General features: G+C 31.1%; 3 protein-coding genes across 7 annotated transcripts; 2 read left to right on the top strand and 1 right to left on the bottom strand.

Annotated features, from left to right (window-relative positions):
* Window positions 1-10,772: 10,772 nt before the first annotated feature.
* On the top strand, window positions 10,773-13,286 carry LOC114178491. 4 transcript variants are annotated; one of them, XM_028064427.1, is made up of 3 exons: window positions 10,788-10,967; window positions 11,297-11,346; window positions 12,723-13,182. In XM_028064427.1, exon 3 carries the CDS (start codon window positions 12,734-12,736, stop codon window positions 12,986-12,988), a length of 255 nt encoding a protein of 84 aa, XP_027920228.1. In that variant the 5' UTR covers window positions 10,788-10,967; window positions 11,297-11,346; window positions 12,723-12,733; the 3' UTR covers window positions 12,989-13,182. The 4 variants fall into 4 exon arrangements, 2 of the variants coding, with proteins under 2 accessions (XP_027920228.1, XP_027920227.1); XM_028064426.1 differs by having other exon boundaries at window positions 10,788-10,971; XR_003603330.1 differs by lacking the exon at window positions 11,297-11,346 and having other exon boundaries at window positions 10,773-10,967; window positions 12,723-13,286.
* A 1,469-nt stretch (window positions 13,287-14,755) lies between these two features.
* LOC114178490 (gluconokinase) lies at window positions 14,756-16,266 on the top strand. Its single transcript, XM_028064425.1, has 4 exons — window positions 14,756-14,944; window positions 15,033-15,075; window positions 15,425-15,504; window positions 15,603-16,266. The coding sequence occupies exons 1-4, from the start codon at window positions 14,929-14,931 to the stop codon at window positions 16,043-16,045; spliced, it is 582 nt and encodes a 193-aa protein (XP_027920226.1). The 5' UTR covers window positions 14,756-14,928; the 3' UTR covers window positions 16,046-16,266.
* A 1,204-nt stretch (window positions 16,267-17,470) lies between these two features.
* LOC114175948 lies at window positions 17,471-22,500 on the bottom strand. Of its 2 annotated transcripts, none has more exons than XM_028060805.1 (3): window positions 22,268-22,500; window positions 21,403-21,601; window positions 17,471-17,936 (listed from the first exon to the last, which is right to left on the bottom strand). In XM_028060805.1, exons 2-3 carry the CDS (start codon window positions 21,580-21,582, stop codon window positions 17,763-17,765), a joined length of 354 nt encoding a protein of 117 aa, XP_027916606.1. In that variant the 5' UTR covers window positions 21,583-21,601; window positions 22,268-22,500; the 3' UTR covers window positions 17,471-17,762. The 2 variants fall into 2 exon arrangements, with proteins under 2 accessions (XP_027916606.1, XP_027916607.1); XM_028060806.1 differs by lacking the exon at window positions 22,268-22,500 and adding an exon at window positions 22,062-22,261.
* Window positions 22,501-23,398: the final 898 nt, after the last annotated feature.

The raw sequence follows: 23,398 nt of genomic DNA, 5'->3' as shown, positions 1-23,398 counted from the left end.
TCTTTGAGCAAATTTCCAGTTTAATCTAATATGTGTTTGGATTCTTCTTATGACATTATGTTTGTGTCTTTGAGCTTCCATTCCAGTATAATTTGGGATAACTGTAAAAGGTTAATTCTAATATACTCTACGTCGGTGCTCTATGTTATACTATAAACATGAGGCGTTCTATAAATTAGAATTATTCTACTAAATTGAGATGTTACACTATATAATTGTGCATTCAAATCTATGTGTGCAATAAGATGTATCTATGCCATATTTTTTTTTATAATGTGTCTTTAGATTTTATTCGTTTCGAGTTATTTTTCTCTGTTTATTGTTGAATTTAGTCTTTCTATTTATGCTTTAATTTTGGTCCTCTCTAAATTGAATTGAATTGTTCTTGTAATTACTAATCCAAATTGAGTCAGGTTGTTGAAGTTCATGAGATTTCTAATGTTTTTTTTACTTTTGTAATACTTGTTTGCTCCTATAAAATTATTTAAAAACGTTTGAGTGTTTTTGTAAATATTAAAATGTTTAAGGAGTTGTTACCGATATAAAATACTAAAAGGAGAAAAATACTGGGCAAAAGTAGAAAAGAAGAGAATATAAAGGCTACAATACATTATACATATATGAAAAGTTTAGAGGTCAAAGTGTAAAAAGCTTAAAATATAATAACAAGTTAGGGCTTAAATATGTTTCTTCTCTATAATAAATTGTTAGATTTTATTTTTAATTTTTTCTTTCTTAATAAATTTTATATTCTGTTTTTTATATCTAAAAATTTAGATGGTATTTTGAACAATAAAATAAAATTATATGAATGGCCCTTTTAGAAACTAATAATAAAATAAAATGATTATTATAGGACGAAAAGGTTCAAACAATTTAGGGGAAAAATTGTAAAATATGATCATTTTATTAAAGATAAAAAGCAAATTTAACCCAAAAAAGTTAAAGTTGATTAAAAAAATGAAAATCATTTGCCTTTGATCTTGTTATACTTGTCTCTTGTAGTTTTTGTCTTTCCTTCCTTGACATTTTTTAATTTAATAAATTTCATATATTTTAACTTATTTTTTATCTTTCAAAAATTTTAGTTTTTAAAATTTTTTTTATCAAACTCTTTAATATTTATTGGTTGATTATTATTTTTATCTGTAAACTATACTCTAATTTTAGTTTTAATCTCTATTTCAAAATTTGATCTGGTTCCTTATATTTAAAAAATATATTATTTACCTAATGTGATGTTTACGCATATTTTTATGTGTCAAACAGGATAACCATCATTTTTTAACACATGATACTATTTTTAATTGAACTTTTATAGATGTGTTCAAGACAAAAATTCAATATCACAAATTTCCATCTCCACCTCCCATCACTACCATACACCACACTCCACCGCCAACCCTTATACCACCACCACCTTCATCTTCCACCATTCACACAATTATCACAAAAACACATAGCACCAATTATCATATTCACCTTCATTTATACACTTCACGCATACAGCGAAAACATTTCCAACGTTCCAAACACCTCCATTCATCCTCCAAGCCACTCCACCTTCACTCTCCAAATTCTGAAAACACCACAACTCTTCCTTTTCAACCTCTCAATCAACCCATTTTCATCATCCAATTTCTTTATTACAATCACCATCAACACGCCCAACACTCATTCCATCTTCCCCAATTCATATGCCAAACGCCACACACACAAATTAACCCATCACACATATGAAACACACATCCTACATGCATCTTATTCATCACTTCCAATCTCAATAGAAAACATAGTAAATGCCAACATAGAAGCACTCAATTGTTAGAAATTTTATTTTTAGTGTGGGCTATGCATATTATTTATACTACTTATTTACATTTAGTTGGACTGAATAGAACTAATCTAATTTTAACAGGTCTTTAGACTACCAGTGGTGAAACTGATATGGGCTTAAATAAGTGGAAACAAATTTTGGCCCGTAAGGGGTTAATGGAGACGCTAACCGGATTAAAATCAAAAGGATGATCATGATATGCCAAATTAGAAACATATGTCTCTTTTTCTCCTCAAAAGAATATCAAGTCCTATTAAGGAATTTAGTAATTTGGCTGAGGAAGATCATTGCACCAAAAGACTATTTCGGTACAACCTTTAGTTAATACCAATCTCAACAAAAAACAAAATACATGTCAACAGAGAAGCACTCAATTGTTAGAAATTTTATTTTTTAATGTGGGCTATACATATTATTTAAAGCATTTATATTAGTTATTTACATCTAGTTAGGCTCAATAAAAGTGATCTAATTTTAGTAGGTATTTAGACTACTAGGTGAAACTGATATGAGCTTAAATAAGTAGGAAGCATATTTGGTGTGTAAGGGGTTAATGTTAATCCTAAATAGGTTTAAAATCAAAAGGATGATCATGGTCCCCAAGATACCAAATTAGAAACATATGTCTCTCTGTCTCCCTATAGTAGAAGAATATCAAGTCCTATTGAGGAATTTAGTAATTTGGCTAAGAATTGCACCAAAAGAGTATTCTACTACAAACTTTAGTTAATACCAAAATGGAGACGGGTATGTTTTAGAACACAAAAGATATTGATAATTTGATGCAATGATTGTTTGTCTTTTACTGATAATAAATATAGATTAGAAAGATTATTGTAACATAGTTTGTGTACAAAATAAGATTGCATACAAAATCATAAAGTTTATTCCAACAACTCAATCACAACACTTGGTAACCAAAGCAACCAAACCAAAAAACCAAAACTGATTAAGAAGGAGGAGAAGAAGATTGAGCACTTGAGGAAAGGAAGAGTGGTTGCATTAGTGGTATTTGTGGTTGTCGTTGTGCTTGAGCAAGCACTCTTACAAGGGAGGACCTTGCATATGACGAAGGGGAGCCACAGTTTTTTAATTTTATTTTTATATATATTTTAAAATTATATTTATATATTATTATATAAAGTTATATATATATATATATATATATATTATATTTTTATTATTTAAAAAATAAAATAAAGATAAAATAAAAGTTAATTTGATGGACATTGGTTAATAAATAGATTATGATTCTCCCATTACGATATTTCTCCCAAATTAGTATGAACCTTAATTATAATTTTAGGGATTCATTTATGAAATTGGCATCAACTCTAATTATATTTTCTCCAAATTCCAAATTATAAAATCTAGGGATTCTGTGTTTTTGGTCACTGCATATGATAAAATTTGTAAAATTTTATGAATGTATTTTAGGTTGCATTACGAATATTGTTGCACGTAATGAATTAGTTGAATAATCTTGAATTGGAATAGATATTAGAATATCCATGTTACATAAATTCAATGAATTAGTAATTAAAAAGTGTGAATCACAATGTCAAAATGGTTTAAATACAGGAAATGGAGATTTTTTTTAATCAAAAAAATAATTTATATATACAAATTTAATTTGGCACCCTCTAGATTTTTTTCCAAGTTCCGCCAATGCACTCTTAATTCAATCGATAGAAGAAAACACCGCAGTTGGGTGGTGCTCATGCAAGGTGATAAAGAAAACAAGGAAACCATGTTGCAATTCGCGTCGGAGAAAGAAAATGAGGTCATCAACGACAACTTCGACGAATGATGCAGTGGCGAGCGGCAAAGCCTCACAAACTTTTCATGAGTGAATCCCAATTTTGAACTCGGGAACAAGAAGAAAGTAGGCTCAAAGTCGTGCTCGTGGCTGCAAGCATCTACGTTGGCCTTGGTTGTTACGGAGAAGAGAAGGACAATAACGTTTCAAGCTCATATTGTAAGGCCCTGTTCTTTTTTTTCTGCCTTACGTAAAGGGGCTGCCCCAAATCTGATGGGCCTAAGAGCTGGCCCAAAGGTTAAAGCTGAGTCCAGGCTGCCCTAACGCTCACACTTTCTTCATTCTAAGATTCGCAGTCGCCTTCCTCTCCACTGTACCGCTAGAGCTCTACTAGGGTTTGTTTCCCACCTCGAACCAGTCCGCCCAAAAGCTCAAGTAGTGATTTCTACTTCACGTAAGTGATCCTAAACCTACTGTATTTACTTCCTAAAGCTGTTATTCGTATTTCACCGTCTAGAGTTCGAACTAATTTCGTTCTTCCCACTGTTCTGCTATTCCGCCAGTTCTGCAAGTCCATCACTAGAGCTGCTGTGCTCCGAGGTCCCGTGTCGAAGTTCTGTTAGCCCTTTTTCCAGGTACGAAAAGTTAGGGTTGAGTTTAAGTTGTTTGTTTTCTGCCGTTCTTGAGCTTGCGAAATGTTTGTGTGATTTGTTGGCCTGAATGATGGATCTGTTGCAGGTGAGACTAGGACGAGAACTGGTGATCTCGCCTAGGCGAGTCTGGCGGAGGCTCGCCCAAACCCTTTTCGCGAAAGGTCGCCCAGGCGACCTGCTCTTTATTTTTTGAGCGAACGAACCACTCGCCCAGGCGAGAGGGATCTCGCCTAAGCGAGATCCCGCAGTGGTTCCTATTTCCTGTTTCGAGCCCTCGCCTAGGCGGAGGGGGACTCGCCTGAGCGAGACTGTCTCGCCTGAGCGAGGCCCTTCAGCCTGAGCGAAGGGCTAAGCGAGACAGTATGTGGTTTGGTTGCTTGGTTGCCCTTGGATGAGTGGTAATTGCTTGGGTATGCTTGTTACGTTGAGACCTATGTATATATATATATATATATATATATATATATATATATATATATATATATATATATATATATATATATATATATATATATATGTAATTAGGATGGATTGCCATGTATGTGTGACATAATTCTTGAATGGTATGATGGTTATTGGGAAGTTCGGCATGTGAAATAAATGAGTGAGTTGGTATTTGTGGGACATGATATTGATATGAGATGAGGCCCTATACTCATGGGGTGGCGATGATCAATGGTGTGGATTCAACATGTGATACGAATGAGATGTTATTTTTCAGAGGTTGAACATGGGATTATGAGCATGATTGGTATTCTCCTATTGTTGATTTATGACTGTTGGGTCCGTGTCAGTGCGTAAGTCCTTGGGATCTCTAGGTGAGATTCCCAGGGTCGCGCTTCAGTGGTCGGGACGTAATTCCATGGCCCCTGTTAGTGGGTGTCCATGGTGGTGCCCCATCTGTATGACTAGGTAAGGATTCAAGTTAAGGTTGCATCCTGACACTCTAAGGAGTCAGTTAGTCTCACTTAGAGCGGAGTGACTCTTGTGGTGAGAATAGTAGGAGGCCCAAAATTCATTAAGGGCTAACCTTGTGGTGAGGGAAATTTGATTTATTGTAACACTTGTAACACATAGCTCGGGGGTGAGCAGCTCGGGGGTGAGCAGAGGTATCCACCATAAGTGCAAGCATCCGCCGAATCCGACCAGGTTATACGTATCCGGATGAGTCGAGTCGCGTCATAGTGTATTGATTGAAAGTCATAACATGCTTGGTTGTTGTATGAGTATTGAATGGTGAATATATATTTGACTGTATGATGAGAATGTTGTTGGCTCTAGCTTACCCTGTTTGTTGTATGATTGTCTTGTATGTGGCTATTCTTTCTTGCGATGATCATCAATTTAATTGATGGGAGCAGATGGGCGAGGTTCCCGCGGTCAACAAGGAAATGACGATTCCGCTGCTTAGCCATCTGGGCTGGATTTTATATTTCTTTCCTTCATGATTTTCGTTAGGGCTATGGCCCACGTATCGTTTTACACCTTGCTACCCTTTCTCTTTTGTCAGAATTTTATTTAGTTGTCCTTTGGCATCGTGGTGTGTCCGGTTTGTAGGGGTTGGGTTAAGGACCCCAAGACTACGCTACATTGTTATCTTTGTGTGATGTTTCCTTTAATTTTGCATTTTAAATTAAATGGGGTGTTACACATATGGTGGAATAGAAAAAGCAAGATGAAGAATGAGGTGAGAATGGAGAAGATAAGAAAGTGTTACGGATTGACAAGTGTACCAAATCGTACAAGTAATAAAGTGAAACATCCAAGTATTGTTTCTTAAGAGACTTGTGAAACACTTGGCAACTCTTGCAATTTATAACTCAATTAGACAATAAATCTCACAAAAACAAAAATAAAACTCTTTTTGTATTTTTATATTTTTATCAAACATATGGTGTGCAAAAATATATGATGAAGGCTTCACTGGGATTGAGTTTCATGATTCAATTCAAAGAAAAAACACCAACAATATTATTCTAATCAGTGGCGAATTTTGATCAAAAGTGTTGGAGGGGTCAAAATAATATACTCAAAATGTATATATTTAATCATTGTCACTAATATAAATATAACAAAAATATGTATAATTTAGTATTGAAATTTCTTTGTATGTTTAAGTTGTATTTGATATGAATCTCTTTTACTGGATATTTTCATATTTGAGAACATTTGCCTTGAATAAGTTCCAAAGAATTAATATGAAACTTTCCACCTATAGTTATTTGAATATTAAAAAATGTTTATTTAATTCAACAATTGGATTTTTAGTATCATGTTTAAAAGAAATGAATCAATTATTTTATTTTTCATCAATATACCTATTTAAAAAAATTAAGACTAAAAAATAATTTATCCGAAAATTGAGAGACGTAATTACTAAAAGAAAAATATATGATAATCAAGTCACATTTAAGAAGTGGTTATGAAAAATCATATAGGACATAACTTTTCTTTCTATATTAATTAAAAAAATAAATATACAAAAAACTCATGAAATGACAACAAAAGTACTAAATATCAAACTAATATTTATACTTTATTATCAATAAACAAGAGAGGGTTACTTTTTATCTTGTTATCATAAATAATGGGAGAGCCATATGAAAAATGAAAATCCAGATAATGAATTTGTATCAAACTTTCTATTCTTTTAAAAATAAATAAAAGGAGATATGCAAGAGTAGAAGATGAATACAATATGTGAAAAACTTAAAAAACGATAAAAAAACAACAAAAAATATCTTCATAAAATTTATTATTCTTATTATATTTAATTTTATATTTTATTATTTATTAACATTAAATATTATATTTTGTAAAAGAATAAAAATCTATCTAAAAAATTTATTAACATATATTTAAAAGAAAAAATTAAAAATTTGGGAGGGACATGGCCCCCCTATAACACTTCTATAATCTGCCCCTTATTCTAATTTCTACTCTAGCATTCACACCTTATATAACAAGTCATAATGTTTCAGCGACAAATCTAAACTTGAATAATAAAAACTCTAATGTCTTAGAAATTTTTATTATAAGTTTGCATTAATGATCAAAATTCTAATGTTATGAATGACCAATGATGTACTCTATATCTAGATGCAATATCATGTTCAATAATTGCAGACCTACAAATATGCGATCAATAATTATCATGCAGTTAAAACAACCATATAATACCAGAGTAATGGAAAAGAATTATATTGAATAATGAAATTCACAAAGAGTTAAGAATACATCACAAAGAATTATTGCCTCATGTTAAGGTGTTTCAATTCTCACTCTCTTTGTTATGCAAAGGAGAAGAAAAAGGAGAGGAGTGGTAAGGTGTTTAGTTGTTAGATATAAGGGAACATAGGGAAAAGATTATGAACAAGAGTGGAAGAACTTGTGGATTCAACTTCCCGTTAACAAAAACTAAAAACTAACATTTGTCGATAAATTATTTATAATATTTATTAAAATTATTGAACGTAAGAGATAAAAATATATAAAATATTAAAATAATATATTTATGAGTCATTTTCTTGTATATTATTTTTCTTATATTTTTTCTATTTAATTTAACTCATTTTGAATTTTTAATATTTTAAAAATATATTTAAAATAAATTTAAATAATTTTGATTTTTGTAATTAAAAAATATTATAGATTATTTATTTTAAAATATATTTTTAAATTTATTATACAGTATCACATGAAGTGCACTTAGAAAAACCCTGACCCTCTCATATAATCTTGGGTTATTAATTATGGGCCAAAGTAAAATAAAAAGGAAATTTATTCGGGCATCTTCATACTTTGTTAAATTCTAATTATACCCATCTTGTAATTATAATTTTGATTGTAAAACTATAAACATTTCAAGTTATATAATTTATAATACAAAATTATATTCTAGATCGTCCAATTCGTAATATAAATTTATAAGATAATTCAGAATGAAAAATTACATTTGAGATTGCATGATTTGTAATGCAAATTTAAAATATAATTTGTAATACAAATTACATTCCAACTTATACAATTAAATAATCAATCTAAAACACAACTTAAATTTTGAATTGCACAATCTGTTATACAAATTTACTTTGTGAATTATATACTTTATGATATAAATTTATAAAGTATGCATTGAAGTTACGGTGGAGAAATGGAACAAAGAGAAGTGCAGCGAGAGACTCCAAAAACGCAAAAGCAAGGGTGAATTTGTTTGTCTTCTTTGGTCAAACTTATGGGAAAATCAATTTTTGCCCAAAAGCGATGAATTTAGATGAACAATGTCTATTGGGAAACTTTAAGAAGAAGCTCCTTTGAAAATTTTCTTTCAATATTAAGAGAAAATGTCATGCCTATAGGTGTAGGAACTGAGAATTGTTATAAGATTATTACCCAACGCATATGCATTTGTGAAGTTGTTTGTGGGGAACTGATAATTGAGAGAAGGGAGAAATATCAGGGTTTGTAATATTTTCTAATCAAGGGTAGAAATATGAAGGTTCAGGAAAAAATATAGGGGTGTAGGAAGAAAGACCCAAATGGAAAAGGGAATTGGGCTAAGAGAATGAAGTTGAGCTTTTTTCTTCATGCACTCTATTATTATTAATTGTACCTCCATAATAATAGAAAAAGATAAAATTTATCCCTCCTCACTGCTGTCATAATGTCATTCCACTGTCATTATTATTGTTGCATGTTCATTGTCTATTACACTTTTTGAGAAGACGAGGAAAAAGAAGAAAAAAATTAGAAGAAACTCGTTCTGAAGAGCTTATTTAAGATATTATCATATATGTCATAGAAAGTTGGTTTTAGAAAGGTCGTTTCTAAACACATAAAATAAATATGTTATGAAAAGCTTGTTCTAAAAAGTTTGTTTAGGAAAATATGACAAATGTTTTGAAAATTTTATTATAGAAATTATATTCCAAAAAACTATGTTCTAAAATGTATTTTATGTGCTTCAAAAAGACATATTTTGAAAATTCTACTTTAAAAATTATGTTCTAACATTTATATCAGAAAAATCCGAAAATTTTATTTTAGAAAAATTTCAGAACAGATAATTCAAAACTTACTTTTACAAAACATAAAATAATCATTTTAGAAATAATAGGGTTGCAATTAAAAATTATGAAGTTCAAGAAAAAGAAAATTAAAGAGAAAATTTTAATTTTAATCTATTTCTAAAATGTCAAGTTGGTTATTCAACACCAATAAAGCAAACCATATTTGTTAATGCTTCAATTTTGATAAAAAAAATTTAATCTATTTTAAAAAATTTATCAAAAGTTATTAAATTGTTTCAATGTTTCAACATTTAAAACTACATTAAGACTAAAAAGTTTTAAAAACTAACTTTATATGAATGAAATGTGAAACAAAGAATAATTAGTTAACTTTAATTTTAGTTGAAACATTCACACGGAACAAAATGAACAAAAAAGAAGACAAACAATACTACCCGCGTTAAATTATTAGAATAAAAATTATACGAAATAAAAATCTTAATAACAAATGAAAATTATTTTAAAAATTATTTTATTTATTAAAAAATGTTGGTTATCGGTATGTTTTTAGTCTTAGTTACATTAACAAAACAAATTATATTTACTGACGCTTCAATTTTAATAAAAACTGTTTTAAGAAATTTAACAAAAATTATTAAATTGTATCAATTTTTTAAAATTTAAAATTAAATTAAAATTAAGAAAATTTAAAAACTAACTTGACATGAACAAAATAAAAGACAAAGAATAATTAATTAACTTTAATTTTATTGGTAATGTTCAGACGGAACAAAAAGAAATAAAAATGAAAACTATTTTAAATTTGAAAAAGAGGAAAAGTATTGATGGTATCATTTATGCATGATATAAAGTATAACAATCAATAAAGTTTATGTAATGTTTTTCATATTTTTGTTTTATTTATCTTTAATGTTATGAGCAGGTGTTCTTGACGAAGAGTTATTTTTTTTCTTTATTTACTAATCTTTTTAAATAAATGAAATGAGAATGTGAAATTAATCATGGATAAAATAAAAAATTAAATATATTTTTATCTTTTGATCTTAAGTAAAAATAAAAGTTAGTTTATTTTTAAAATTTTAAACAAATTTAATCTTTTATGTTTAAAAGTGTATAAATTTAATTATTTAAAAGTAAATTTTGTTACGAGTGGTTGATGTTTCAAATTCATATATAATTCATATATTATAATGATATACATAATTCAAATATTATCATATTATATATATATATATATATATATATATTATATCAAATAAATTTAATAAAATTATTAAAATAATTAAATTTACAAAATTTTTATAGTGAAAAATTTGTAGTGAAAGAATAAATTATCTCAAAATTTTAAAGGAAACTATTTCTTAATTTGACTACAAGTTAAAAGAAAAAAAATATTTAATCCAAAAGAAAATTAAGAAAGCATGCAATTATTTAATAAATATAAAAGATGTCTACTTTTATTAATGTAAGGAACGTCGACTGTTGGACCTATATTTCCACCGTTTGTTGATAAAACAAATAAAATGAAGGGAAAGAAATATACAGAATTGAAAACTATTTAATAAATCGCAGGAAAATAATGGTACCAGTGAACTTGTGGCGCAGATGAGCCATTTTCGTCGTTATATTATCCATCTCTGAATCAACTGTATAATTCGGAACCAGTTATCGTCGAACCATCTGCGAAGGTAGGTATGTTCCAATGCGATTAACTTTTCTTGCTAAGTTTCCAATTTGATTACTGCTTCTGAGAATGTTAGTGTTTGTAATTTTAGTTTTATCTTTATTTCATTCATTTATTTGTTTTCAATTGTTAAATTCGTTGTGTGGCTTGCTACGCATATTTTTTGCATTTTGTGATTGTGGGGTTATGAATTACCATATTGCTATTTGGTTGGAATTGAACTATTCTGTGTTTTTAGAAAGAGGGACTTAGGTTAGGACTTGGATTTGGGTTTTTCCAAAAAGTATAATTATGATTCTGTCTCACTCATTATTATTTTTGTTCTTGCTATAGGAGTTTATGGGAGCGAGCTTTTGAACCTCTGTTCTGTCTTCTGAGTAATTGTGAGACGTTGCATTAGGCATAATTTTTTCCCGTCTTTTTCATATTAATGATTTATTAGGAGGAAAAGACGAGGATTATAAGTTATAACCTTGATTCCACATTCAAGAAATCACTAATGTGCGTGAGAGTACTATGAGTTATCTCATGCCACCTGCCACCCTTAGAAATGGCTAATACTCAAACCAGTTTTGTTTATTTCTGATGTAAATGCTTATGGTAGACTAATTTTCTTTTTATGCCAACCTTCAGTTCAAAAACATTTTAATGGTGAATAGTGGAACCTATGTTGACAAGTTGTTTTTGAAGAAAGTGTTCACTAATAATATAAAGTAGTTGCCTCTGTTGATTTTTGAGTTGGGGGAGTTGAAACAGAACGAAAGAAACTAGGAAAATTTTGTCTGAGAATCATGATATGTTATGTAAAAAAAGTTATCTACATTATACTAACTTCTTTTGTAAAACCAAAAGTCCTGGTAGTGTTGCCTTGGAGATGAAAAAAGCAGCATAAATATGTAAGCCAAGAAACTGTTCCCTTGATTTATAGACTGTGTGGTTAATGCTTGTTGCTCAGTTTAGCAACGAGAGGTAGTTGAAGGTGTCAGTTACAATACGAGTTGTATGTAATGACTTTGGAACCAGAAGCTACAGTATTGTTACTGAAACTGGTTAGTGGGCTTATTGACTGCGATATTAAACTGTATGAGAATTTTTTCCAGCAGACAGATTCAATTGTTGGGTCAAGGAGAGGAATAGTTGGTTTTAACATTTTATGCATGGTTGACACTGTCCATACAAGGTCACTCTGTATCAACTATGTTTATAACTATAGAGATCAACTTCCACGGTTGAGGCAATGCACTCTCATGTGTTTCTTCATTACCATGTCTTTCATAAACCAATTTGCGATAATTTTGGATGTTCTATGTTGTTGTATGTTTCCTAAACTTTGTAAAATTATTAAATTTGTGGTTATTAACTTTTCTGCATTTGATACTGTAATTTCAAATATGCACCTTTTAGTAATTTCATCAAAGAGAAGCTTTTGTTAAAAAATCTCCTAGCAGAACTTATCATTTACGTACTCATGCAAGAGTACATCCAAGCCCAAAACAACTTGTTGAGAAGTAGCTTTTAACATTAATGCTTTTATGATAAGCACGTTTCCTGTATGTACTTGACCGAAACAATTCATTCAAAACAGGACCAAAGAAATTTTAGTGCTGCTTGCTGCTTCTGCTCTTCACAAGCTTTATTTATGAGCACATGCTAACTAAACATGTCGATTTCAGTGTTTAATAACTGCAGTATACATCACCTCAGCTAGTTACACTCAAATACCTTGTGCAACTCATATTTTTCAAAAATCTTCATTCAGGTTAATTTGTCATGGGAAACAAATTTGTCAGGGGAGACAAACCGGAGAAGCAAGAAAAGAATGACATAATATTACTTAAAATTGTTCCTCCAGTGGACCAGACATATGTTAAATGGCTTGCCAAAGACCTTGCAAGAATTCACAGCTTTACTCCCAAACGTGCTCGCCCAGTGCAGCCGCCAGATCATTATGTAGAATATATGAAGTTAAATGGATGGTTGGATGTGGATTTGGATGATCCTGATCTTGCCCATTTGTTCAAGTAGACGAATTCTGTATAACATATAGACAATTAGCGTGACTTTATAGCTGCATTAAGATAATATTAAATTGTTCAGTTAGCAAGAAAAATGGTAGACATGTTGTTTTTGTTATTGTAGATGGTTGTATTCCGAAACACTAGTGTTGATCACAACTGAAACATGCTATATTTTATACAATAGAATTTTTTGTTCGATCATGTTCTATTGTTCTTAATATCATGTGTGCTGGCAATGTGATTTGTCACATTAGGAAGTTTATCAACATTTGTAATAGCCATGTAATGATATGAACATTCTCTTCTCTGACCGAGTTCTTAAAATTTTGCAAATGAATTGCAAGGATAGGATTTGGGTTGTTTCTTCCTGCACCCATCAAATTTTTTCATGCACCCATCAAATTTCTTAGATAAGAGCAAAATAAAATAAAACCAAATACAATTAAACGATACAAACAATACGCACGTCTTGTATATGTAGCATTAATCAAAAGTGAAATATGTACTCATCGTTCCAATTGGTAAGATCGAAAACAATTAATTGAGTGATCTCCCTTGAACTTATCGTGTGCTACTCAACTACTCAAGAAAGGTTTCATTAAATGGTGTAAGAAATCATGTGCTATTCAATGTTACATTAAGATGAAACCGCTTTGGCCCGTCTCATCTCTCTAATTGACGAGTAAAGATAAATCGAGACAGGTTGGTTCAATGATTCGTTAACTTACTTTTTTAATTTAAAATCAAAATAAAAATCACAACACAATACAATACTTAGGGTAAACTAATGAAATTTTAATCATTTATATGCTCAAACAACATATTAATTCATCCATCTAGTATATAACATAATATCATTCAATCACAACTACTATTCATTAAGACACTAACATGACCTAGACTCAATTCTAAAATATTTATGCATTTAGTTGAATATTTATGAAGTCTTGCACTTGTCATGTAACCTGGCAGTACAATATCACGATCGGACCAAATTTACCAATTCTAAAATTATTCTTTCATGATAAGGTTAACTCACTATAACATTGTCAGCATGGTCAACATGGTGTTCCCTTAATTACTAATCCTGTTATAGGAATCTCCTTCAACTCTTGTCACCTAAATTTCATTCTCTACATGAGTTTAGAAGAGTTAGAATGACTTCACCCTCTAAAAAATAATGAGTATAAACATATATTTATTACCCATGTTAAGTCCGAAATGATCTCGATAAATTTGTCTAAAATGACCTCAAAGTACTTAGTTATCATAGTTCAATGTCATCAAATTTTATGATTCGTAACGATATCTAAAAATTATTCACTTATATGTTCTTTCTAAACAAATTTTATTATAAAAATAAATAATTTCATTTTTTTATCAAATAATAATTATTTCGGAACGTTACAAACATTATTTCCCATAAACGGATGATAATTACTAAAAATTAAACTAAAGACATTAATTGTTAATAAAATATAAAAAAATAGTAAAATTAAATTTTTATTCTATATCTGTAATTTTTGTTACTAAAAAAAGTATAAGAGAAATAAAGAAAATTAGAAGTTTGATTTTGGTTGTTGTCACAATCAGAGGCAACCGAGTTTGAAAAGAGTAAGTTGCAGGTGCTTTGGATTGAGACGTCCCAATGCAATGACTCGGATCCTACTCACTCTCCACATCTTACTTCAACAACACATACAACATTCCAAATTCTAACACGTTACATTTTTATTATTATTTTTTATATTATTACCATTTAGTTCAAACCGCGTGAGGTGACTCTGCTCAGAATTCAATGTGATTGCGACCTTCATCACAAATTACCTTCCTGCATATATAAGTCTTGCACTTTCGCTCTGTTTTTCACGTCTCAATTGTTTCATATACACATAACCTCTCAACAATTTTTTCGTATCTCTCATTACCAATCCCAGATAGATCAATATGGCTTCAAAAGATGGTAACGATTCACCATTTTTTTTTCTCTTGTTCAATGTTTTTGCTTTCTTATTTGCACAGACTGAATTCATATCTGGGATGCAAAACAGGTGCAGTTATCGTTATCATGGGTGTCAGTGGCGCTGGAAAGACGTAAGCTTCTTCTTTTTCTTTTTTACACATTTTGTTGTTATGGTGGTGCTGTTTTCATATTCAGTTTTCATTTTTGGATTACATTAAAATTTTTTACTAATTTTCAATCTGTTTGATGTTTTCGTATATTTGTTTTCCCGAGAATCACTGAACATTCTTTTTTTTTCTCTGTTTTTTGTTATAAATCTTTGGGGATCAGAAATAAATTGACATTAGAATGTGAAAGACAGCATCAATCAGAAGGCATGAAAGTGTTTATGTATACAAACTTATAGAAAGAGATGATCATTGTTGAATATTTCTGTTGCTAGTGATTGGTTAACACTTTTTATTGGTTATGTGTTTACAGAACAATAGGTCGGAGGCTGGAGAAAGAAATACAGTATAAGTATCTTGATGCTGATGATTTTCACTCTGAATTAAACAAAGGTGTGTGTGTGGTTTACGCACAAGGACTGTTTCTATCTGTTTTCTCATTTCTTTTCTCATTTTGTTTTGTTTTCATCTCATTTCTTCCAATACAACAGAAAAGATGAGAAAGGGAATCCCACTCACAGATGAAGACAGGATGCCATGGCTTGAAGCACTACGTGATGTCATAAATGAATACTTGGATAATGAAAAGGGTCTGATTCTTGGTTGTTCTGCTTTGAAGAATCAATATAGAGAAATGCTTAGATCAGGTTACCCTGCTTATAAATGGGGGACTTATGCAAGTCCTGTTAAATTCATTTTGTTGGATGCTCCTGCTGAAGTGCTGAGTGTTCGAGTTAGTGCCAGAGCTGCAGAAGGAAAACATTATATGCCTGCATCACTTCTGCAATCTCAGTTAGATTTGCTAAAGATTGATGACTGCGAAGGAATACTTAAAGTTGATGCTACTTTGACACCTCAAGCCATTGTCAACACCATTCTAAACATGCTCCACTTTCAGGGCTGTTTCCATCGTGATTGTATTGAGTTTCATTGATAAAATGAATCTCTAATAATTTCATGGTTTCAACTATAGTTTGTACAAATAAAAGGAGGAATTTGATTATGGCTGAAGAAAAGGGGAAAGAGAATGGTTTAGAGCAGGATAGGCTATAGAGAAAAAAGGGCTAAGCTGTACATATGATATTCTTATTGGTTGATGCTATTCTATTTGTTTTTCACCATATATCGAATATAAGAAAATTCCCAGTTTAAACAGATCCTAGTTTTGCAATTGGATTTGTTTTCTTGTTATCCTTTAATTAAACTTTAATGATGTGGTGACTGTACAAACTAAAACACAGAATAATTTGAATCAGAATTTGGTTTTGTTCGTCTTCGCAAGAATGAATCGGATGTATTGAATTTCAAGATTGGCCAGACTGGATAATAATTAATATTGAAATTTGGTGAGGAGTGTCGACCATGGTTGACATCTGGAAAAAGAAAACTGACTTGACTGATTTTTGTGCTGCCATGTTGCCTGAGAATTTGGTATAGGAAAGAATCCATAGCATGCGCATGAGAGTGACAAGACAATCATTAACTATGTTGTCTCGTTACCAGGCTTACCTTAAATTATCTGCAACTTGTTCCAAAGGTGACTTTAGTAAAACATAAGTTGGGCAGCCATTGTGATTCTCCACAGAAAAAAAAAAACTTAACTGTGAGTACTTTAGGCTTTGGAAAAAAGTAAACAAAAAGTTCCTGTAAAAGTGAAGGAAAAAATTGTTTGTATCTAGTTAAAAATGTTCAACTTATTCTATCTTTTACTCTCTTTTTTTTCATCTTTGAAGTTATAACTTGATCGGCAATGGGCCCCCAAAGTGCAAAAATCCTACCTATTTTCCCCGGTTTTTTTCAATGAAAAAAAATGTTGTAGCCTGCTTCACACAAGACTTTTCTGCACAACATTTGAATGGGTGGTAACTACAATTAATTAATTAATAAAACAAAACTAGCCTGTTGCCCCTATAGGTGACACGCAAATTAATTATGGAATCTTTTTAATAATGTCCTTTAACCTTTGTTTACTTTGCTTTAGCCTATTTATTGTTAGCAGGGGGTGCAAGGACATGAATTTGTGCTGAAAGTAGGGGTAAACAAAAGATTTTATATATATATATAAATAATAACACAAATTATTAATAACAAATAAAATCATCTTTCTTTTTACTCATTTTTATTCTTTTTCAAATCATCTAAACAATTTTATTTTTCACTCTTTTTTCTTTTCTTTTGTATTCCCTTCGTTTATTTTCTTTGGTACTCAATTTCTTTCTCACCATCAAAATATGCATTAGGGCCTTTTTTTTGCTCTTCTGCACTCCTTTTCATGACCCAGAAACCATGCACTCTGCTGTCAAAACCATCTTGGCTGATTGTCATTTTTTCTCAATAGATACTTCAGACTGATATCTCCTCGCGTACAATCCTCTGAGAATTAATTATAAAGCCAAAATTGTATTTTCAGCAAAACAAAGCATCAACATCATCACAAGAAAAAATCAATAAAATAATTGAGCAAGTCATAAAACACTATCACAACAGGAATTGTAAACCACCACTGAACAGTTTGATTTCAATAAATGTTCCTAGAGGTGCATAAATTCAGGTTGGCTTTTCGTGTGGGCTCCTCGGCAGCACTAGTCCTCTTTCAGGGGAGGTACAGAAATGAAGATCATAGATTTCCTTTTTGTCACCGCAGCAAAGCCTTATTTTTTCGCCTTGGCAAATCTGAGGCAACGGTATTTTTCACCACTTACAGTAATTTCAAGAGCTCCATCTTGGTTATCTTGATTTGACGCAGTTCCCATCAAAACACTTTTCTCTTTCTCCAGATTGTCTCTCTCCATCTTCAGCCTTGCTTCTTGTCGGGCAATCTCAGCCTGGAACATTCAAAAATTGAGGACAGTGAAGATGTCTGATTTTTTGTTCTTTAATTGCAGGGTCATAAATGGAAATTTCATACAATGGATATTTTTTTTGGTAAATAGAAATATTGTTAGATTGTTCGGTCAATTTCAATCTTTTTTGTTTCATATTCCCAAATGAAACAATATTTATGCTTGACGAATAATGTAGCACACATCTTCACAAAACGTAAAATAGGCCACTGAATGATGTAGCACATTATATCTTCACAAAACATAAACTAGGTCCCAGGAACGTGTCTGAAACATGTTATCAGTCATTAAAGACGTAAAAAGAAGTGTGGTGTAGAGTAGAAATGCCTGAAAATATAACGCTCAAGTCTAAGGAAGAAACATTTTGCAGAGGGGCTTCTCTGGTGTCATCTGATGAATTGATGGCAAGAACAACAATCACTAAAACAATATGCCAAAGGTAGACTCCTAGGGCAAAGGAATTTCAACTTCAGATCTAATATGAAGAACATGATTCAGATTTCAGATGATTATTGAAGATCACATTGACTAAAAGTAAGGTTAAATGGACTGCAAATCTCATTTTACAAACCAATTTTATGAGACTGAGTTATTTATATCCCCACTTTCTAAGATGGTATCAAAGTCATGCCGAGCTTGTTATGTCATCTGTTAAAAGACTCATAAGATGGTATCAAAGTTCTCCCGAGCTTGTTATGTCATCTGTTATAGGACTCACCCACAAATATTTAATTTTTCACTGGAAATGTTCATTCTTTGATGTGAGGGATGTGTTAAAGATCTCATATGGACTAGAGATGAAGTCAAATAATAGTATATAAGACCTTACAAGTCAGCTACTTAAGTTACTGCTTAACCCTTTTTTGAAATTCTTACACTATATATTTAGTCTGCTTCTTGCAACCATGAAGCAAAAGTTTTAGTTATATTTGTTATCTCTAGCTTAAAGTTTTAGGGATTGTTGTTTATATTTAGAATTGTTCCAAAATATTAATTGAGTCATAACTCCTAATAAGGGGTTCATTATGTGTCAAACACAGAAATTTGGGGGTTGGAAAGCTTCATTTATTCAGATTGTGATACATAAAGAATCATTTCTATTAATTGAGTCATAACTCCTATTAAGGGGTTCATTATGTGTCAAACACAGAAATTTGGGGGTTGGAAAGCTTCATTTATTCAGATTGTGATACATAAAGAATAATTTCTCCGTAAACATGATTAAAAGCCACTTTGCTTTCTTTCTTCAGTTTCAGAAGCATTTGACTAAAATTTGTCAATATCAATGTATCTGGTACAAAATACTCAAAATAATCAACCTCACATTGTTTTAGATAAAAAATCACTTCCTTGTATAATTTCAAGTGTCTAAAGGCCAGTTTGCTTCCTTTCTTCAATTTCAGAAGCAGTTCACTGAAATTGCATCAATATCAATGTATCATCAACTTCAAATTAATCTACTGCATTTCACTTTGTCAATTATTCACCAAAAGAAGAGATGAGATATTCACTGGTGTACCGCAAGCTCACAATTTAGAAATTAGGAAAATAAAATGAAATGCTACATCGTGATTAAATGTAGGTCATATGTCACATAATAGGATTTCTGTCAAAAGTCAAGTGAAATTGGCATTGCCACATTGCTATCACAGATCTTGCATAAAAATACCAGAGGGGCCTAGCAGAAAATTTAGGAAAGGGAACTACTACTGAGACAAAAATCTAAGAACGACTTGTTTAAAAAATTATGTACTTTTAGACGAATTGAGAACTACCTAGTAATTTAAGCCATAATTCATGCAAAGCCATTTCCATGCCCAGTAGAAGTGTAGAACACAGTTAACATTTCCATATTTTTTGTTTATTTTTAGACATTGAGAACTACCTACCTAAAAATATAAGCCATAATTCATGCACAGCCATTTCCATGCTCAGCTGATAAAAGGAAGGTAATCAGAGTTTTATCAATAAAACTAAATTAGGAACAACAGTATTCTTTCACTTCATCTGATCAACCATAAACAGTATTTTACAATCATTGGCATCTTTTATTGATTATTGTGCAAAGTACTACTAGAGTCTTGCAGCAACAGTAACAAAATAATTTGGGTTCAACTTTCTCAGATGTTTGCATAACAAAGACAATTCTTATATGTAAAAATTAACAGAAGCATAGCTATGGGAGTGTCCCAATGACACAGGTCAGGCTGTAGGACACATACTATGGGTTCAAACCCTGTAATGCAGTTCATCCCCTTCCCATGCCCCTCTGGACTTACTCCAATGCCCACCTTTGTAGTCAGTCCTCACTTGAACCAAAAACAAAAGTTGAGAGGAAGTCTATAGTTATTCATCATGTATATGTTGGATATCCCACATGGATTAGAAATATAGCCAAATTATGGTGGAAACCTCACCTTACTGAACCAATTTTGTGATGTTGAGTTAGACTTGAATTCCACTTTCTTAAGGCAGTATTAAAGTTGTTTAGAGCCTATCCTACTCAAGTTTAATCTCACGCCTGAGATGTTCAGATCTCGGCATGTGGGAGTGTGTTAAAGAGCCTACATAGATTAGATATAAAACCAAATTATAGTAAATAAGTGAGTACAAATCTCTTCTTAGAAATCACTTTAGAAATAAGTTGTGAGTTTAAGTTAGACTTAAATTTCACTTTCTCAAAAATGGTATGATGTTATTCAGAGTCTATGTGAAAGGTAATGTAGAATGCACATTACAACCATGGTTGTCAAACTTTTAAGTAAACTCTTACAATTCCAGGCAGGTAAAATGAGTGAATTATTCATTAAAAAACAAACTCGAGAAAACTCTGAAATCAAGAAGTGAGTTTGAAATTTTGCCCTCATTGGCCCCAGAAAACGTTTTACTGGAAACTCAAATTATTTGAAGAAACTAACTCCCTTTTAAAATGTTATCACTTTAATAAGTCGAGTTTATATAAAGTTATATATGATTTGATCGTTTATGTAGTTTGATCTTATTTAGTACTAATGTATTATGAAACTTTATCATTGTGATTTTCTATTTTGCTTTATTATGAAGTTAAAATGTTAAATTATTGATGTGTTGAAAGAGTATTTTGTTAATAGGTCTTTTCAATATTATCTTTTAGAAGAACATAACGATCAATTTTACAGTTCAGAATTTGAGAAGCTACGTGATTAACAAAGAGAGAGAGTATTTGGATATGTTGCATTTAGTTGGCTCACGTTCCAAAGCTTCAATTACTGAGAAGTAACACATTGTATCTTTGAAAAGAAAGTGTGTTTGAGACCTTTACACAGAAAAATCAACACGCACATGGACTCTCAAACATCACAACCTTTATTACAATAGCAACAGTCTTATCCCATTAGGAGGGAGCACATTAAAGTAAGAAAAATTAAAAAGATTACAAATATGAGAGAAATGGGTAATTAGTAGATACCTCACGACGAGAAAGATCAGCCTTCCAAGCAGCCTCACGTTCCGCAACCTCACGTTCACGCTCTTCTATGTAACTTTGCATCTCTCTATCCTTCATGATCCTATCCTGAATATCAGCATCCAACGCTTCCTGCAACTCCTGGACAAACTTATCTACCACTGCCTTTATTCGGAGAGACATCTTGTGCTGAAACCCCTATCTGAGAGCACACAAATCCAAAATAATATTTCTATAACCAATTACCCAGTTTCATAATGGAATTCGCTTACACGTTAGTTTAGCTCATTTTTCAAAGATTTTTTTTTACCTTCATGAAAAAGTGTAAAAGCCCACATAACAATCAATTCCTTAAAATTAATCCAAACTAAACATTTGTTTTTCATTTTAAGCTCACAGAAAAGGTTTGCATAGAATTTCTATTGCACTGAATTTCAAATTTAGGCTTTTGAATGAAGGCTCCGAATGAAAACGCAGTTTCATATCATGTAAAAAGTAAAAATTCATAGAGTAAAGAACAAGTAACAGAAAAAAAAACGTTATGCATCTCTCAAGATTTTACAATGTTCTTTAAAAGAAATAACCTAATAACATTTCCTCAACAGAATACTTGACAGAAAAACAAAACAAACCGAAAACAATGTTACGTACAACAAACACACCTCTTTGCTATTTTATACCCTGGGACCCTGTTATTATGCGAGAATCGCAAGGGTAAAAAAAAGAACTTCCTATATAATTTGGAGTTCCAGAAATTCAGTTGGGTTCAAATTAAGGCTTGAAGAAGTGATTGTGAAAGTATCTACAATCGAAAGGGAAGCCATAATCATTGGATTATAGCAAAAGAATGAGAATTTAGAAGGCGTACCTCAACGACGTCGTCTTTGGAGATGATATTGATATATTATTCTCTCACATAAGTCTGACATATGCTCCTTGGGTTTCGTTTTCTGTTACGAGTGTGAAGCCTTCTTCACATTTCAATTCAGCACTGTGAGATGAAACCACACGCGAGTGTACAAGGAATGCGTGAACCAAGTTGAAAACACATTTTGGGTCTTAAACTTCTGTTTGAATAATGAGGGGAAGGACTTCCTTTCGTTGGCCCATGCTATGCCCCACTTTTGGTTCTTTTATTTCGGCCCATACATTATTTGCTTCTTTTTTTTCTCGATTATTATTTTGGCTAATGGCTCTATTTTCCCGAAGGCCGAGATGTGAGTATTGGAAATTTGTGGCACTGTGATCTCAGTCTCTGGAATGTTGTCAAGAATATGCTACAACAATCAAAATGATCATTAGAAAATAGATTTACCTATGTCTTAGAAAATTTTCTCATGTTCATTATTTGAATTTGAATTTCAAATTTTTTAAGTAGATTTTAAATTAAATTCAATCATATAAAATTGATTTATAAATTGAGATTTACATTCACTTATATACTTTAATTTAATTTTATCTTTAATCCTGATGTGAGATTTTCAATATATCTCTCCTCATGTAGATATATATACATCTCAGATCTCAGATGTGAAATTAAACATTAATGGCTGATTCATAACAGTCCAATAATAAATGAAACAATAGATTCAACAAACAATAATTTCATTAAGATAAATTATAGACTATATTCTGATACTATATTAAGAAATAGACTTCAAATTTAATAAAATCAACTTATAAATTAAAATTTTCATTCATTTATATACTCGATTCATTCATTTTTATATTTTTTAAAAAATATTATTTTGTGTTGCATTTGTGCCGATCTGACATGTATAACTTCTTCATTCTTTTATCGTGGAAGAAGGATCTATCTTTCTATTAGATGAACAAGACATGACATTATGGCTTCTATTAGGAACCAAACTCTAGTGGCTCTGGAAAAAAAAAATTAAACGTCAAATGTATAAAAAGGTAGAACATTTATCAGTAAGTTGTTGAAAGTATAAGCTTTGGAAATGACTGTCCAACCAAGTAATAAAGGTTTACTTATACA

The sequence above is a fragment of the Vigna unguiculata genome, chromosome 3 (assembly GCF_004118075.2).
Source record: "Vigna unguiculata cultivar IT97K-499-35 chromosome 3, ASM411807v1, whole genome shotgun sequence".
NCBI classification, from domain to species: Eukaryota; Viridiplantae; Streptophyta; class Magnoliopsida; order Fabales; family Fabaceae; genus Vigna; species Vigna unguiculata.
The sequence above is the reverse complement of the archived record's forward strand: the minus strand, read 5'-3'. Positions and strand labels throughout refer to the sequence as shown.

Coding starts and splice junctions, on each gene's coding strand:
- LOC114175948 (XM_028060805.1), bottom strand. CDS start 21,582: ATGTCTCTCCGAATAAAGGCAGTGGTAGATAAGTTTGTCCAGGAGTTG. Junction 17,937..21,402: donor CTGATCTTTCTCGTCGTGAG/GTATCTACTAAT, acceptor TGAATGTTCCAG/GCTGAGATTGCCCGACAAGA.
- LOC114178491 (XM_028064427.1), top strand. CDS start 12,734: ATGGGAAACAAATTTGTCAGGGGAGACAAACCGGAGAAGCAAGAAAAG.
- LOC114178490 (XM_028064425.1), top strand. Junction 15,076..15,424: donor GTCAGTGGCGCTGGAAAGAC/GTAAGCTTCTTC, acceptor ATGTGTTTACAG/AACAATAGGTCGGAGGCTGG. Junction 15,505..15,602: donor TCACTCTGAATTAAACAAAG/GTGTGTGTGTGG, acceptor CCAATACAACAG/AAAAGATGAGAAAGGGAATC.